The 18044-nt window shown below is 41.1% G+C and overlaps 1 protein-coding gene across 1 annotated transcript; it reads right to left on the bottom strand.

Annotated features, from left to right (window-relative positions):
* Positions 1 to 8522: 8522 nt before the first annotated feature.
* On the bottom strand, positions 8523 to 10160 carry LOC142372855 (tubulin alpha-1B chain-like). Its single transcript, XM_075455850.1, has 3 exons — positions 9944 to 10160; positions 9696 to 9844; positions 8523 to 9588 (listed from the first exon to the last, which is right to left on the bottom strand). The coding sequence occupies exons 1-3, from the start codon at positions 10062 to 10064 to the stop codon at positions 8608 to 8610; spliced, it is 1251 nt and encodes a 416-aa protein (XP_075311965.1). The 5' UTR covers positions 10065 to 10160; the 3' UTR covers positions 8523 to 8607.
* Between the last annotated feature and the right edge of the window lie 7884 nt (positions 10161 to 18044).

Genomic DNA, 18044 nt, shown 5'->3' with positions numbered 1-18044 from the left:
AACTGTTAAACCTGGCAACGCAGCCCACTTAAACCACAGCGCACGCTAGCTCCTTTAGCCAGCGCGAGATGCAGGCACAATGGATCGGTTTTTAATTAAAAAAGGGCAAAAAGCAGCACAAAAAGCAGCACAAAAACCATGCACATCTTGAATGTCTCACTATGATTACAACAACAAACTACAAATACAACATGAAGAAAGTCGAGGGCTGTGTTCGAAACCGCATACTTCTCCTACTACTCCTACTAACTATTTGAGTTAGTATGCGAGAAGTTCCCGGATGCATACTAGATTCTCCGAAATGTTGGGTATGCATCAGGAGGTTACTACTCATACTCAAACTACCCAAGATGCAACGTAACGTGACGTCGCCGATCGTCATTTCCTGTCAAAACGGCAGTTTCAAGCTAGCTACAACGAGGGTAGGTTCACTTCCTGTTTCCAAAACAAAAGCACCAATTGTATGGTAATGGCTTTCCCTATGATAAAAGGCAACGGGTATTTTATTTTGTGAAAATAACAGGAAGTGCGTTGCTCACTGCGGCTAGCTTTAGTAGCGCCGAATTCGTGGGAACAAAATTGTAAACAGCCGGTATTTTGTCAGGTTTTCAACACGTTGGGGATCTAAACGACTACTTTCTCGCCTGAAAATGTTTCAAATGTTGCTAAAGTTTACAGAGTTTAGAGCTTAAGAGAAATCAGCTTCAGGCCGGCTGATTTCGGCTCGGGCAGGAGCGAGATGCATTGTGGGTAAACGCTCTGCATACTGTCTGATCGATGAGTATGCAGTATGTAGTATGCGGTTTCGAACACAGCCATGGACGTGCATGCCAGCTTTCGCTCATCCCAGTATTAAGGTAAATGTGGCCTTAAATGAAAATGTATTGGCTGTGTCGTTTCTTTTTTTTTGTGGGATGTTTTATATGTTATTATATATTTAAAACAAATTAATATTACATAGTTACAGAGTTGTGCTAAAAAGAAGAGACGGGGATCAGTTCCATGTTCATTTATATCCTAAGGAGCATAAAGCGAGCAGGACTGAGGGATTTGTTCAAGGTGAGCGATGTGTATAAACACGGGAGGAAAAGGATCTAAAGGTCCACTTCACCGACTCCATGGCAACTTCATTTTGCCGGCACGTTCTGCACACACTCATTAAACAATGAGCCACACTCTGTCACATGTCAGTTTGAGTGCATCTGAAGGACCGGTCCTAATCCATTTCCACAGCGGCCGTCACACCATGAAAATGAATTCGAACTGGCTTCATGCCTCCTTAGGAAGCTGTGACCTCTAATGGAACAACTTTCACCTCAGAAAATCATTTTCTCCTAAACTGCATGATGATTTTTATATAATAGTGCGGCACATTTGGGAACTACAGAGCAGCAGAAGACCACCAACTATGGTGAACCGCAAGTGCTCTGACAGTAAGAGGAGGGAGCTACTTGTTACTAATACTGTCATCACGAAAAGGAACCCCAGACTGGATCATTTTGATCATAAGGATTCTCAATGAGACCATTAAACCAGAACTATAATGCTTTGCACTGTAAAAGCCCAACAAAGCACCTCTAACGTTCATCAGTGGGGTCACATGACACTGAAAGGATTAGATTATTGGCTAAATTACAATCAGACTGAGCTGAGCGAGGGTAATTCTCCTTGGATATCTGGCGGTGAATGAATGGGATCAGAGGCACAAAGCGTGTCATACCCCGGTATGATAGGTGGCGCTGTACCCATTCCAACTGTTGCTAATAGAGCCACTTCCTGTTGACCTCTTCACCACCAACAACAACAACAAACTCAGGCGTTGGAGAAAGATGGAGAACGCAGAGCCAGATGAAGCTACGTCCCTCTACATTTGGTCTGTGATGAGCTGCTTGTTGCACAAACTCGATGCCCAACGGAGCATTCTCCATCGCGTTGTTTGTTTCTTTCTGACGGCGACAACAACAGGAATATCGTCTGCTTTGACTTCCGGGTCACGACCCCGGGAAAACATCTGGAGCATGCGCAGAACGCAAAGTCTGATTCACCACGTGCTTCAGCGTCTACAAGCAGGTTTAGAGTGACTTTCAGCCCAGTTATCTCGGGGTCTGAATCCCATCCGATCCAATTCTTAGTCAGATTAAGGTGTCTACATGCACTTAATAACTCAGTCTGATTGTAATTTAGCCAATAATCCGATCGTTTCAGTGCCATGTGACCCCACTGAGTGAAAACTGGAAGCCAGCTTCAACAGATGGTAGTGCGGTGGTTTTAGAGAACACACCAAGAAGAAGCACAGTTCTGCGTAGGTCTGGATCTTCTCAGCCACATCCTCATAGAAGTGTGAGTGACCCTCGGCCACCTCCAATACATGGATGGCAACAAACTGCATGCTAACACCTCATCCTGAATGAAAGCGAGCGAGCGAAACTGACGCGATACGACGACGAAATTTCGCGAAGGTGTCCTGATTCTATTGGTTCAGGATGTCCTCACCTGAAACACCGAGTTCTCCGGCTCCCTTCGGTTCAGATCTTTGTGGTTCGGGTGTTTGGGGTCATAAAGCGTTGGGTGCTGTTCCACGGTAAAGATCAGCTTCTCCTCGTCCATTATTCCCTGAGTGATGCTAACCTGTTGCTAACTAGCTTGTCAACAGGAAGCAGCGTGTTCATTTCAACCAATAAGAAGCGTTAAGGGGCGGGAGGCCGTCGCCAAATGTCGTCCAAATGGAGACAGCGCGGGCGATTTTATTTTTAAGGGGTCGGCGTCATCGCTGGACGGAGCGACATGTCAGGACAGGCTGATTGAAAAGTACGCATTCTGATCACTTTTTATCAATCGCGTTCAGTCAGGACGAGGTGTAAGAGTCAGTGCGACGCCTCGCCAGGACCTATGGCAAGTACACCGTTACAAATAGCTAAAAGCTTCCCAGAATGCACGGCTGGTCATACCTGAGGACCGGCGTCCTGATGCTCTATGACCAGCAGAAAGAGGGGGAGGTGAGGATTTTCAAAGGTCAGAGCAACAATATTAAAGGGACAGTTCGCCTCTTTTGACATGAAGCTGTATAACATCCCATATCAGCAACATCATTTCTGAACATCTTCTTACCCCCTGCTGCGTCCTGTGAGCAGAGTTCCAGCCTCGTTTTGGTGTTGATGAAGGTAGTCCGGCTAGTTGGCTGGGGTTTAAAAAATAAAGCGTTTTGCTTCTCAAAACAATGTGCGTTCAACAGAGTAATACATTTGCATCACAAAATGGTTCTCCAGGAAAAAGTCAGAGCCCACAATCTCTTGGCCCTATTTTCTCTCCTTTCGTATCACTGCCTGCTGCCACCTGCCGCGCCTGTTACAGTGTTTGCTGCTCGCTCTGCACTTCGGTCTGCACGGTCTATCCCTTTAAATGCACTTCCTGGTTAAACTGCAAGGTAGCCCTGGAATCCAGCAAGAAGAGACATTCACACTTCAGGGGGCTTAATTTGCCTTATTGTACTCTATTTTGTTATTCTTGTAGTTATTTTACTTTATTTACTTTGTATATTGATCTTATTTGTAAAGCACTTTGAGCTAAATTTTGTGTATGAAAGGTGCTACATAAATAAATTATTATTATTATATTATTTACTTCACATCTTCGACCTGAGTGGAAACACAACAGATTCAGGGTGAAATAACACAATTTTTTTTGTGCTTTTGGTTGTCTGTCATCGTCTCCTTTTTGCTTTCCTTTGAGCTAAAATGAAGCTAACATTGAGAACATCGATATGATCCACATGAGAGTTAGAGCCGAATGCTTTGGATTCCTTTTGTTCGCAGCCACAGAGGAGAAAGAAACAAACAAAAAGCCTCGTGCAGCTGCAGGAAAACGCAGAACATACAGAGAAAAGATGTGGACAACCAACATCTGTTGCATCTTTCTGTAGTCTGCTCCTGAGTGAGATACATTCTGACATGTTTGGAGAAGATTTTCTTCTTGGAGAAGAGTTAGCTGGCAGTGATCCTTTGATCACTGCCAGCTAAACTAATCACATAATTGGATTGGTCATAATTCAACACCAAAACGAGGCTGGAACTCTGCTCACAGGACGCAGCAGGGGGTAAGAAGATGTTCAGAAATGATGTTGCTGATATGGGATGTTATAAAGCTTCATGTCGAACTATCCCTTTAAATGCATCCAAATATAGATGGTGATGAAGAGGAAGGTGGAAGAAGTGTCTGACATCAAGTAAAATCCTATCGTGGAAAAAGTCTAGACTGAAGGCCATGGCAGAGCAGGCCTTAAGCAACAGATCTGTGGAGGTTTTAGAGGCTAAAGTCTGCCACAGACAGGATCCTGCAGGCTCTGCAAAGATGCCCCCGAGACTGCTTCATATGTAATCAAAGACAAAACAGACCTCGGAGAGCAACCCGAAACATAGATTCTGAATATAACAGAGAGTGGGCGGCACAAAACACCCCGAAGGATTCTGAACTGCAGAAAAACAGAGTAAAATGAAAGGAGACAGGGCTAAAACCACAATGACAAACTGAGAGGTGAGACTGACAGCTCAAACTCTCAATGAGCTGATTCATACAGATTTCAGCAGGATCAAGCTGGCTTTTCACTCGTCAGTCAGAAGAATTCATTTAATGACAAGATTCATTCATATCCACATAAGCACGGGGTTACAAGTTACAATGATCACCGGCCATGCCTCACTCACTGAGGTCTGGAGATACTGTTAAAAAATACATTTTCTTAATTAGAGATTTCAGAAAATAATCAACAGACACAACTAGGGCTGCAACTAACGATTAATCGGATGATAAATCATACAATTAATGGCTCTATTTCCCTACCAGCTTTTAAATTTAGCTTGTTTATTTTTATTTGTCTGTATGCTGCAACTGCAAAGTAATTTCCCAGCTGGGATGAATAAAGTACTATTCTATTAATTAAGTACTAATTCTATTCAATACTATACTTGACAATAAGTAATAAAAAGTATTTTTTATTCTTGTAAAATACAAGAATTTTACAGTAAATAATTCCAATACTTCAAAGAGACACTCAAATATTACATGGAAAATAATAATAGTAATAAAACTAAATCATATACCAAATAACAAAAATTTTAAATTAATTAATTAATGATTATTTTTAATGTTTTTTTTTATTTTTTTATTTTTTTTAATGATTTTATTGCCTTCTTGTGATTTTATGTAGCTGTAAAGCACTTTGAATGACCTTGTGTACGAATTGTGCTCTATAAATAAAATTGCCTTAATTGAAGCGAAGATGTGTTCATCAGATTGAACTCATTTTTTAAATTTCTGAAATAATGACAGATTCTATAGATCTGTATTATATATATATATATATATATATATATATATATATATATATATAGTCCCTTAAAGCAGAGCTTTACAGGCAGCAGTAATTAGGAGCTGTAATGGAACTATATGAGATTAAGAATACCACAGGGTTGGCTCAGGGTTGAAATGTGACATTTTTCTCACGGTTTCTCAAACACATTTTTTTGCTCTAAAACTCCATTAAGTAGATTGTGAATTTGTTTCACGAGTAGGACCATTTCAGAGCAGAGTGCAATCAGCATGCACATAGCAACTGGCACCCACTCAGCGTCTGAAAGAGCTCCCTTTAACTGCGTCTAACCTGTTCGGCTTTCTGTGGTCAGACATGATCAATCGATTGATCCCCGTCACAGCCACACATGGCGTCCTCTCTAAAAGACAGAAGGAAACTGTGCTCCTCACTTAACGGGAGAGAATCTGCACTGACAAATACAAATGGATGGTGATGAATAATGAGGTGAATGAATCAGCAGACAGCCTGCGTCAGCCGGATGATTAAAATGTGATGGGAATCTTCTGACTGTTGTAATTCTCAGTGTTCCAGGACATGCTGGTTGTAAATTAAGTCCAAAGAGACTCCCTCAATCACCCAATCAACAATGAAGAAAAAGGAGAAAGAGAAGCTATAAATGAGAGGAAGCGATGGTGAAATCGGACATAAATGACAATGTGATTAAACGCCGTCTGTTGGTTAACACTTTGCACTCAGATGGTGTCAGAAAAACCTGAAAAACACCAGATTCCTGCCCCAAAAGATGATGGAACATTTCAAATCTGCTCATACATGGTGGATAATAGCATCTAGCTAACAGCATTTAGCTGTTATGCTGCAAACAAGTGGAACAAACTGCCAGTGGAGATTAAACTTTCACCAAATGGAGACATTTTTAAATCCAGGTTAAAAACATTTCTGTTCTCATGTGTCTATGCATGAAATCTGCACGCTATCTTTGAACTTATCTTGTTTTTGTTTCTCTTTATATTCTTTTATGTATTTTTAATGCTTCTTCCACTCCCTGCTGCAATGCTTTTATTTTATGTGAAGCACTTTGAACTGTTTTGGACATGAAATGTGCTACAAATAAATTTGATTTGATAAAACATGTGACGCAAGCTGGAGCTATAAGATGAGAAGTGTTCTGATGAGGTAAAGCAACTTTTGGTGAATAAATAACAGATATACGAATATAAAGTCAGAAAGGGCCACAGGCAGATTTGAATAATTCATCTTCTTGTTGTCCATACGGCTGCTGATCGACAATCTTGGTCGTTTTTTACATTTCTTTATGATGGCTTTGGGCTGCTAGTTGCTAATAATGTTCCCTACACTGGAAAAAATCTAAATCTTACCAAGTATATTTGTCTCATTGAGTATCTCATTACACTTGATATAAGACACAACTGCCTAACAAGCACCATTTCAGCCAGATATAGGGACTTGTTTTAATACAATACATCTGGAATATCTTGTTAAGTGAAAAAGTCTTGAAAACATTTTGTTTTGAGTCACATATCATATGAAACAAGCTTTTTTTTTCATTTGAAGAGGTTTTTAAGATAATTTCAAGATCACTTTTATCTCAAAAGTCCTAAATATCACATTTTATTTCAAGAAATCTGGACAAGCCGAATTTCACTAGTTCTATTGGCAGATTTATTTGCTTATTTCAAGCAAAAACGTCTTTTATTTGTTGTTTTTTTTACATATTTTTGGAGGGGCATTTTTTCCAGTGTATACAGCTGCTGTCTATTGGTGCTTCAGATGGTGGTGTTGGAGAGGAAAAAGCAGCTAAATTACAAAGATGTTTGTTCAGTTCACCGTTTTTCATGTTGTTTGTTTGGAGCGACTCCTTTGAAGCTGCGTTGTTGGTTGGAGTTTGGACCAAAGATCAAACGTACTGTGGGAGAAAGATCTCTGAGATAAGCCTTCAATATTTCATTCTTGTTTCTCTCAAACTTCTTTACAAGTTTCTGTGACCTCAGCACGTCTGCCTAAGCTATTTTCATCCGAGTGGTAACAGAACAGAAGACCTCGTATGCCCTCTGTCGGTTTTTTCCATCGCCCCTCGCTTCACTTTCTGCTGCTCGCTCTCTGGTTTTCTCACTCGATCCAGGAGGGAGCAGCCATTATGTGCTGATCTGTACATTTTCTTGTTCTCCAGCCAAGGAATGCAGAGTGTGTGTGAAGTACGGAAAGTGATGAGAGACTGAACCTAATAGACAGAACAGCGAAGTGTGCGATAAAGCAAGCAAACAAACTGCGTATTTGTTACAACTAGTGCCGGGCAACGATTAAAATGTTTAATCTAATTAATCTTATGATTTCCCTGATTAATCACGATTAATCGCATTTGTACGCAGAATCCAAAAGTAGTGTATAGCTTTTAGCATTTAGCTTTATTTTAAATGTGCTGCCATATGAATGAAAGGGCCATAACATTTGTTGTGCAAACACACTTTTAACATCAGCATCTTTCTGTAGTTTTTATGTAGAAGCCTCGCTCCACTGTCTGTTTCCTTGAATGACTTGCTGCTATCAGTTGTGTGTTTTGCCTTTAAGTGATATTTTAGACTGGAACTACTACGCTGAGAAGACAATTCAACTTGGCAGTGTTTACAGATGACTTTGGTTCTGTCGACTCCGCCGTCTGGAAGAACTTTAACATGAAAATGGCCGAGTAAAAGTTCCGTACCCTTCTCCATGTTTGGTCATGTGCTTCGTGCTGCCTGGCACTGAACTCCAGAGTTTAACCAGAGACCGACGGGTCAGACCAACTTTGTTATTTCTAGTTTTATCTGAGATTACAGCAACGCTGGAACCTTTAACTGTGGAGTAAAATGTTCTGTTTCAGAGTGAACCGATAGATGAGGAGAGGTTTTATAAAGTTAGTTTGAAATCAGCCTGTTGGCCGTTAAAAGTCTTTTTGTCCACTTACCGAGACTCAGTTCTGGGTCCATCTGCAGAGACTTCCATCCATCTTCAGGGGGTTCATGTAACCCCAGATGTTGGCTTTTAAATATAAACTGAAAGTGTTTACCTGAGGTGTTCTGCAGAGAATGCAGCAGAGCAGGTTTTAGACCTTACTGAGCAGAGATGTTTCATCGTTTGAATAAATGAGATCAAACTGAGACAGAATGAACATGCTTTAAATAACATTTATTACCAACTCTACAGAAGACTGAGCCGACATCTGGAACCGAAGCGGCAAACATCTGAGTCCAGAACACGTTTCAGAACATGTGGAAAGCGTCCTAATACTCCTCCCCCTCCTCCTCCCCTTCCCCTTCAGCAGAGTCCAGGCCCACCTCTTCGTAGTCCTTCTCCAGAGCAGCCATGTCCTCCCGGGCCTCAGAGAACTCCCCCTCCTCCATGCCCTCCCCCACATACCAGTGGACGAAGGCCCGCTTGGCGTACATCAGGTCGAACTTGTGGTCCAGGCGAGCCCAGGCCTCAGCGATGGCGGTGGTGTTGCTCAGCATGCACACGGCTCTCTGCACCTTTGCCAGGTCTCCTCCAGGAACCACAGTGGGGGGCTGGTAGTTGATGCCCACCTTGAAGCCGGTGGGGCACCAGTCCACAAACTGGATGGTGCGCTTGGTTTTGATGGTGGCGATGGCGGCGTTGACGTCTTTGGGCACCACGTCGCCGCGGTACAGGAGGCAGCACGCCATGTACTTACCGTGGCGAGGGTCGCACTTCACCATCTGATTGGCCGGCTCGAAGCAGGCGTTGGTGATCTCGGCCACGGTGAGCTGCTCGTGGTAAGCCTTCTCGGCGGAGATGACGGGGGCGTACGTGGCCAGAGGGAAGTGGATCCGTGGATACGGCACCAGGTTGGTCTGGAACTCCGTCAGGTCCACGTTGAGGGCGCCGTCGAAGCGCAGAGAAGCGGTGATGGAGGACACCATCTGGCTGACCAGCCGGTTCAGGTTGGTGTAGGTGGGACGCTCGATGTCCAGGTTCCTGCGGCAGATGTCGTAGATGGCCTCGTTATCCACCATGAAGGCGCAGTCCGAGTGCTCCAGGGTGGTGTGGGTGGTCAGGATGGCGTTGTAGGGCTCCACCACCGCAGTGGAAATCTGCGGAGCCGGGTAGATGGAGAACTCCAGCTTGGACTTCTTCCCGAAGTCGACGGACAAACGTTCCATCAGCAGGGAGGTGAAACCAGAGCCGGTGCCACCACCAAAGCTGTGGAACACCAGGAAGCCCTGAAGGCCGGTGCACTGGTCCGACTGAGGAAAGGAAGGAGCAGACAGCAAACATTACTTACAGGAATGGGATTCACTTTCATGTTCTAATGATCAGCTTTTAAGTTAAAAATTAAATTAAATTCACCCACCAGCTTCCGGATCCTGTCCAGAACCAGGTCAATGATCTCTTTTCCGATGGTGTAGTGCCCACGGGCGTAGTTGTTGGCAGCATCCTCCTTGCCAGTGATCAGCTGCTCTGGGTGGAACAGCTGGCGGTAGGTCCCTTTGCGCACCTCATCTGGGCAGGGGAGAGAGGAAAAAGTTAACCGCGAGTTTCAGACATATTTAGAGTCAGAAATGTGTCCAAATCAGTTTCAGACCATGAAATGACACTTACCAATGACAGTGGGTTCCAGGTCCACAAAAACAGCTCTGGGGACATGCTTCCCAGATCCAGTCTCAGTGAAGAAGGTGTTGAAGGAATCATCTCCTCCTCCAATGGTCTTGTCACTGGGCATCTGTCCATCTGGCTGGATCCCGTGTTCAAGGCAGTAAAGCTCCCAGCAGGCATTGCCAATCTGGACCCCGGCCTGTCCTACGTGGATGGAGATACACTCGCGCTGGAGGAGAGAACAATACATCAGTGAATCAGGTTCCTTCTTCATTTGTAGTAGTATGATGACACTTTTATCTTATTTGATTTTGTTGTATTTTATTGCTTTCGCTGTTCTTTTATTGTTTTTACTTATTCTTCTCTTTATTTATTACCTACTGTAAAGCACTTTGGTACACCGTAAGGATTGTCTGTAAAGGGCTGTATAAATAAAATACATTTACATTTGGAAAAAAAACTGCAGATATATACTAAAGTAGGTCAAAAAAGGATGTTTTATGACAGTTCCATTTAGCAAAACTTAGAAATTCACAATTATTTAGCATCAACAATGGCCAATTATAGAAGCATAACCAGTTTAAACTGCTCTCGACTCTCAACGCGCTTTGTGACGTCTTCCCGGTAGTATCGCGATAACAGTCAAATTCAACGGTTGATGTTTCAGGCATAGATGTGTATAGAATGGCTAGATGTGTTACGTCTGAGTTTAGAACGTCCGCACAAGTCGGCCATCTTACCACAGGGTGAGATGGACGGGAAACAGTCAAACCTGAGGTAAACTGAGTTACGGTAAGTGATCTGCTCTGACGCTATTACTCTTATCTCACAGAAATCTCCACGATTTTACACTATTTTACATAATAAAAGACCCTGTGCGATATTTTATTTATTCGGTCATCTGTGCAATAATTCACGTCACTACTGTGCAATATATTTTCTATTTATGGTCAGACTATGTGCATACAATGTGTAATTAACACAAGTGTAGTGCAATATGGGCAATAACTCAACCATAGTGCTATAACTTATTTTATTTAACTCTCTTTACTTTGTATATCTTGTATAGCCTATAATCTTTTTTACACTTTGTTTTAGATTATTCTATATTAACTATATTTTAATGATATATGAATTATTCTATATTATACTGTATTTTAGATTTATAGAGATCCTATGTGTGTGTTTGGAGCTACTGGGGACTTGAATTTCCCTGAGGGAGTCATCCCAAGGGATAAATAAAGTTGAGTCATGGGGCAAATAAACGTGAAATATTTACGTTTTTATTAAAAAAAAAAATATATATATATGGACTTCGTCTGTAGTGTGATAATTAGCTTACTACTTTGATGTTTATAATAACCTAAATGTTTGAGAATTAAGCAAGTTATGTCTCGAATGTTTGAATGTTTCACCATCAACACAATGTGGTCGGCAAGAGAGCTGCCTGTGGTAAGATGGCGGCCATCTGCGGACGTTCCACTCCGTTGCCCAGCAACGCGGACGAGACATCTAGCCATTCTATTCGTATCTATGGTTTCAGGCGCCAACAGTAACTCAACTGTCAGGAAACACAGGCTTTTCAACCAGTCTCAATGCAGACGGTTTGGCCCATAAACATAATATATAATATATATAATATTACGTATATAATACATAAATATATAGACATAATATACACACATACATATATATATATATATATATATATATATATATATATATATATGATGTCGGTTAGGCCCGTTCACCATTAAACTTGAGGCTGCCGCATTCGAAATGAGACCGTTGACCCCCTTAATCACCAAAGTGTGAACCCTGCTTAAAGTGGTAACCGTTAGCTACTAAAGCTCAGGCTAACCGTCGAAAAACCTTTACTAGCATCGATACATGACGTGTTCATCAGCCAAATAGTGTCCCTTACAAACATGTTTTCTTACACAGTAGTAAATGGTTTCTATATACATCCTCCCTTTCAATTAATTAGGCTGCAGTTGCTGCCAACTGCCGTAACGGCCATTGCTCACAGGGGGTAGAATCATTTCTAGCTAAAATGCTACGGCGGTTGGACTGCAAAATCCCTTTATTCCGCCTGTTTTTCAATCCCTCAAATCTGCTTTCGTTCATTCTTCCCTTCTTGAACCAAAAAAAAAAAAAAAAGCACGACGGGACATCTCCTAAAAAAAACTTTACTTAAAAAAATATATTTACATATTTAACACAGCTAAGGAGCTGATTTAAGACGCACTGAGTGTCGGTCAGTTTGATTAGCAAATCACACCCAAATACATAAAATCAGACCTCATATATGGCCAGCTAAACTCTCAACAACTTTCAAAATGTTCTTACCATTTTTGTTGAGTTATCGTCGTGTCAAACTTTAGCAGAAAAATCCTCGATGACAAACTTCTCGATAAGAAACCTTCTCAGAGTCAGGCCGACCGTTAGTCGACGTGAGAAGAAGGTCAACCAGACCATACCACTCCACGGACGGGGGGGGTGTTAGGCTAAACCAATAGCAGCAATACAGGGGCTCAAATGTATTTAACCTGCTTAGAGGAAAATAAACTTGAATAAAGAAATAAATCTGTGTAAAGCACTGGGTATGTTGTAATATAATGTGATTATTTTTTTATATGATTTAACGCCTATTATTTTTAAGTTAGATTTACTTTTTCGCGCCTTGCCGCCATATTGCCATAGCAACAAGGTCACAGGGTTCTGATTGAAAGGTTAGATCAATAAGATAAGATAAGATAAGATAAGATTCGCCTTTATTGTCTCTACAGGAGAGAAATTTTGCGTGGGCATGAGAAGGTGTGATTTACAATGAACGAACAAGACTTAGACATGACTTAGGTACCACAGAGGGAACACACAAGAAACATACAATATATGCTGAACAAGGAAACATGTAAACATAGATACACTGCAGTTTGCCTACAGCCATAGCCCCGCAGCAGACAACCATTTAGTGCACACAACCCTTCCTCTTGATCCTATCATCCCATCATCAGTAATTCTACCCCATTTGGATATCCATTGCACATACCTCCTAAATATATAAACAAATATTATACATATGATGCTAAAATAAAAATACAACCCCCCCCACACACACACACACACACACGCACATAAAAATACTACCTAAGATTACAATAAAAAAACCTGACACATGCACACCCACCCACCCACCCACCCACCCACACACACACACACACAACCATTAAGACATCATTTAGTAGCCTAATTGACCAAGGGACCATTGAAAATTTGAACCTATTCGTTTTACAGTTCGGGACCCTGTATCTTCTTCCTGAGGGCAGTATCTCATATTCACCATGCAAAATGTGTACACCATCCACAAAGATTTTCAGACTCTGCCTTTTCACTGTTTCATCAAATAACGCTTGCAATGATGTGGTAGAGCAGCTGGAGTTTGGAGTGAGTGAACAACCATTTGCTTGCTTGCAGCAAACAGCAGTTGCACATCAATGCAGCAGTTTGAAAAGAAGAAAATTGAGCTATTTCTAAATATCAATAATGAGCATAAAATATATAAATATAAAAAAAAAATCACCCCGAGGAGGTGTGGTTTTGTATCAGATTAGCCAATAGCATAATCAAAGTCAAATTTATTTTGTATAGCACATTTCATGTACAAAACAATTCAAAGTGCTTTACAAACAATTCATAGCAAAATCATATTTTACAAATTTATCCAATCAGAGCTGTCAAAATAATTCCACGAAGGGCAACAATTTTATCGCCCCAAACCTAAACTGAGGCAGTTACTCTCAACTGGCAGCATTTTTCTCCATGACAGCAGGCAGAAGGACACCCAGATGAGACCGTCCCAACTCTGGAAGATCTCTCCTTCAAGACCTATTCGAGGGCAGAACTTTGATGGAGAAGCTTCGGGTGAAAGAGTTGGGCCTGGATCAACCTGACCTCGCTATCAAACAGCCGGCAAGCGAGGAGGGAAAGTGCAACCCAGTCTCACAGAAAAACGTGCAATAGCTACGTTGGTCCACAAGGGAAAACCCTAAAATTGTGACAATACCACGTTTTATTTGGCCAATTCAGTTACATTACTTTGCGACCAGGTCACGTGACTATCAAGTTTCCCTCAGCTAAAAAAAGAAAATGGCCGACTGTCGACCTTTTTTCTGTGAAAGACACAACATTTTAAGAAAGCATCTGCATTTGTACGCATTTCGATGGCATTTCTAGAGAGAACTATGCATCATATTTTCATAATATTCGTTCAGAGGATGAAGACGATCTTTCGTTGTGATTTTTTGCTAAAATTCCTTGTTAGTTATTTGTTTAGAATATTTTTGGTAATTGGGTCACACCGGGCACCTGAAGCTATTTGTGTAGGTGGGCACCTGGAGTCCCAGCATGCACCTGGGTGGGCCAATGGTTTTTTACTTGATTGTAGTGGCCATTTGTCCATAAAAAACAAATTAAACTTAAATCAAAAGGCCACTGATGCATCATGGGAGATGTGGTTTAACGCAGGCAAAAGAAGATGAATGTCCAAGATGAATTCTTGCATTTTCTGATGATTTATTTCAAAACAATAAAACAAAGAAAAGAACAAAGAACACCTGCTGCTCTCTCCTTTTCCCTGGTAAAAAAAAAAAACATTGGCCCACCCAGGTGCATGCTGGGACTCCAGGTGCCCAGTGTGACCCAATTACCAAAATATCCTAAACAAATAACTAACAAAGAATATTAGCAAAAATATCTAATCTAAATAAAGCACTGAAATGAATCAAATAAAGTTACTCATAATTAGCTAATTCAATTTACAACCAGAACCAAAAAACTGAAACTAACTTTACAAATAGCTCCTACAGTATTTATTACTTGGTGTGTGTCAACTATCTATATTTCATGCTTTATCCCAGTTTTATGTTTATAAATGTAAAGAAGTTGATAATTCTGTATATTGAAGCTTTGAGTCTGTCAGCCTGTTAAGAAGTTATTTTTTTCCTTACTGGAATGCAGTTTTTAGAAGAAAAAACAACAATCAGAGCTCAGATGTGACTTTCAGTCGGATTTTAACGCCGATTCCAACATGGCAACACATTGATACGTTTCCACGGTTACTATCTCATGAAACAGATGCTGCACCAGTTACTCCGGAGGGTTAATCAGTTTAACTCAAACTCTGATAACCTCTGACTCCTTCAGGTTTCCTCTTCTGGGTCCTCAGTCACGACTTCTGCGCCAGGAGCGTGCTCAGTTTGATCTTTCCATCCATGGAGGCCGTCAGACAGGTGCCGCAGTCCACCGCCGAGCTCCAGTCGACCGTCACCACCGGCGCTTTGTGCCCGCCCAGAGACAGCACCCTCTCCAGGGCTGGCTCCCCATTGGTCAACTGGAAGATGGAGAGCAGGCGACATGTAAACAGATCAGAAACAAATGTTTGCTCAAAATATACAAAAAACATTAGGGCTGGGCAACGATTAAAACTTTTAATCTAATTAATCACATGATTTCCCTGATTAATCACGATTAATCGCATTTGTACGCAGAAACCAAAAATGAATCCCAAAGTAGTGTATAGCTTTTAGCATTTAGTTTTATTTTAAATGTGCTGCCATATGAATGAAAGTGCCATAACATTTGTTGTGCAAACACACTTTTAACATCAGCATCTTTCTGTAGTTTTTATGTAGAAGCCTCGCTCCACTGTCTGTTTCCTTGAATGACTTGCTGCTATCAGTTGTGTGTTTTGCCTTTAAGTGATATTTTAGACTGGAACTACTACGCTGAGAAGACAATTCAACTTGGCAGTGTTTACAGATGACTTTGGTTCTGTCGACTCCGCCGTCTGGAAGAACTTTAACATGAAAATGGCCGAGTAAAAGTTCCGTACCCTTCTCCATGTTTGGTGGATCCGCCGATTACTTTCTTTTCCTGTTCCACAGCAGACAGCAACAGACTTTTACAAAATAAAAGCCTGTGAGCAACAGACTTTTACAGAATAAAAGCCTGTGAGCAACAGACTTTTACAAAATAAAAACCTGTGAGCAACAGAGTCAATCTAGTATGCATTCGGGAAAAAAGTCAGTAGGAGTAGTAGGAGAAGTATGCGGTTTCGAACACAGCCAAGTGTTTTGAAAAGGTTGATATGGATATTGTAAAGATTCGAGGATGAGCTCAAGGTGAAAGTGTAGATGTAAAAAGTTGTGAGTAAAACGAGCTGAATTTGTGAAACTAACAGGAGAGGACAAATGAGCACAGGGCTGTTCAATCAGGGTGAGGAGAGAGATGAGGATCCAGGTAATTACTATGGAGCGGCGCCAGGAAAAATGTCATATTGACAGTCTTAGAATGTTCTTCAAATACCATTTGAGGAGGAGATATTAAACAAGAACTTTAAATGCAAAGGTTATTTGAGTAGCAAAAAACCCAATACCTGCTGAGAATGATGATGAACCTGGAATTAGTCTCAAGGAATCAAGTGCAGAGGAGACAGGTTCATAAACATTTGTGCACAGAGAGATGTGGCCTGCGAGTTCTGTAATGTTAGTTATGGCAGAGTTAGTTTCATTAAGACTAGATTTTACATTTACAAGTTCAGCGTATCCTTATCAGGACTCCAAACAGTTCAGGGTTCAAACAAAAACTCACTTTACCTGCCAAAAGGGTTCGATACACGATGATCACTCAATCCAGGCAAAGAAATCAAAAGGGGCAGAAGTCAGCATGTAGGGAATAATCCCAAAAAAACAGGAAAACCGATAACTGGGAAGGACTAAATAAGGCTGGAATATAAGACACTGAGGTTCAAATCCAAGCTGTTACAGAGAGAAGGAGAAACAGGTGATAAATACATAAAGAGAGGTAACAAGATGCAGGTGAAGCTAATGAGGGGGCAGGAAGTGAGGCGCAAAGTTTCACAATAAAACAGGAAACAGGAATAAAAACGAAACACGTGACCTGAAGAGGAATGACGAGATGTGGGAAACAGCTCGGTCATGTGAGATTTTAACCTGTGTAATCAGATAACTTTTCACACTGATGTGCAGAGACGATGATAAATTACAACTTAAAAACAAACGGACGCTGTGTAAAACCTAAGGAAATAAAAACAGAAAGCAGTGATTTACAAACCTGTAAAACCACTCCTCCTCCCCTCCTACAGTCACAATAAAACATTTCATTGTTCTATCGGGGAAATGTTTTGCTTATTGCCTCATTTAGTTCCATCTTACACGTACAAATGTTTGTCACGTTAGTTGTAAATTTTGTAGGGCTGGACAAGTTTACTCGTTATTATTTAACGCCGACAAATATTAACGCAGGTTTTATTGTTTATTTTATTTTGTAAAAGTCTGTTGCTGACAGGCTTTTATTTTGTAAAAGTCTGTCGCTCACAGGCTTTTATTTTGTAAAAGTCTGTCGCTCACAGACTTTTATTTTGTAAAAGTCTGTTGCTCACAGGCTTTTATTTTGTAAAAGTCTGCTGCTCACAGGCTTTTATTTTGTAAAAGTCTGTTGCTCACAGGCTTTTATTTTGTAAAAGTCTGTTGCTCACAGGCTTTTATTTTGTAAAAGTCTGTTTCTCACAGGCTTTTATTTTGTAAAAGTCTGCTGCTCACAGGCTTTTATTTTGTAAAAGTCTGTTGCTCACAGGCTTTTATTTTGTAAAAGTCTGCTGCTGTCTGCTGTGGAACAGGAAAAGAAAGTAATCGGCGGATCCACCAAACATGGAGAAGGGTACGGAACTTTTACTCGGCCATTTTCATGTTAAAGTTCTTCCAGACGGCGGAGTCGACAGAACCAAAGTCATCTGTAAACACTGCCAAGTTGAATTGTCTTCTCAGCGTAGTAGTTCCAGTCTAAAATATCACTTAAAGGCAAAACACACAACTGATAGCAGCAAGTCATTCAAGGAAACAGACAGTGGAGCGAGGCTTCTACATAAAAACTACAGAAAGATGCTGATGTTAAAAGTGTGTTTGCACAACAAATGTTATGGCACTTTCATTCATATGGCAGCACATTTAAAATAAAGCTAAATGCTAAAAGCTATACGCTACTTTTGGATTCATTTTTGGATTCTGCGTACAAATGAGATTAATCG

This window comes from Odontesthes bonariensis, chromosome 22 (genome assembly GCF_027942865.1).
Source record: "Odontesthes bonariensis isolate fOdoBon6 chromosome 22, fOdoBon6.hap1, whole genome shotgun sequence".
In the NCBI taxonomy this organism is placed as follows: Eukaryota; Metazoa; Chordata; class Actinopteri; order Atheriniformes; family Atherinopsidae; genus Odontesthes; species Odontesthes bonariensis.
Note: the sequence above shows the minus strand (reverse complement) of the source record. Positions and strands in the feature narration are given on the sequence as shown.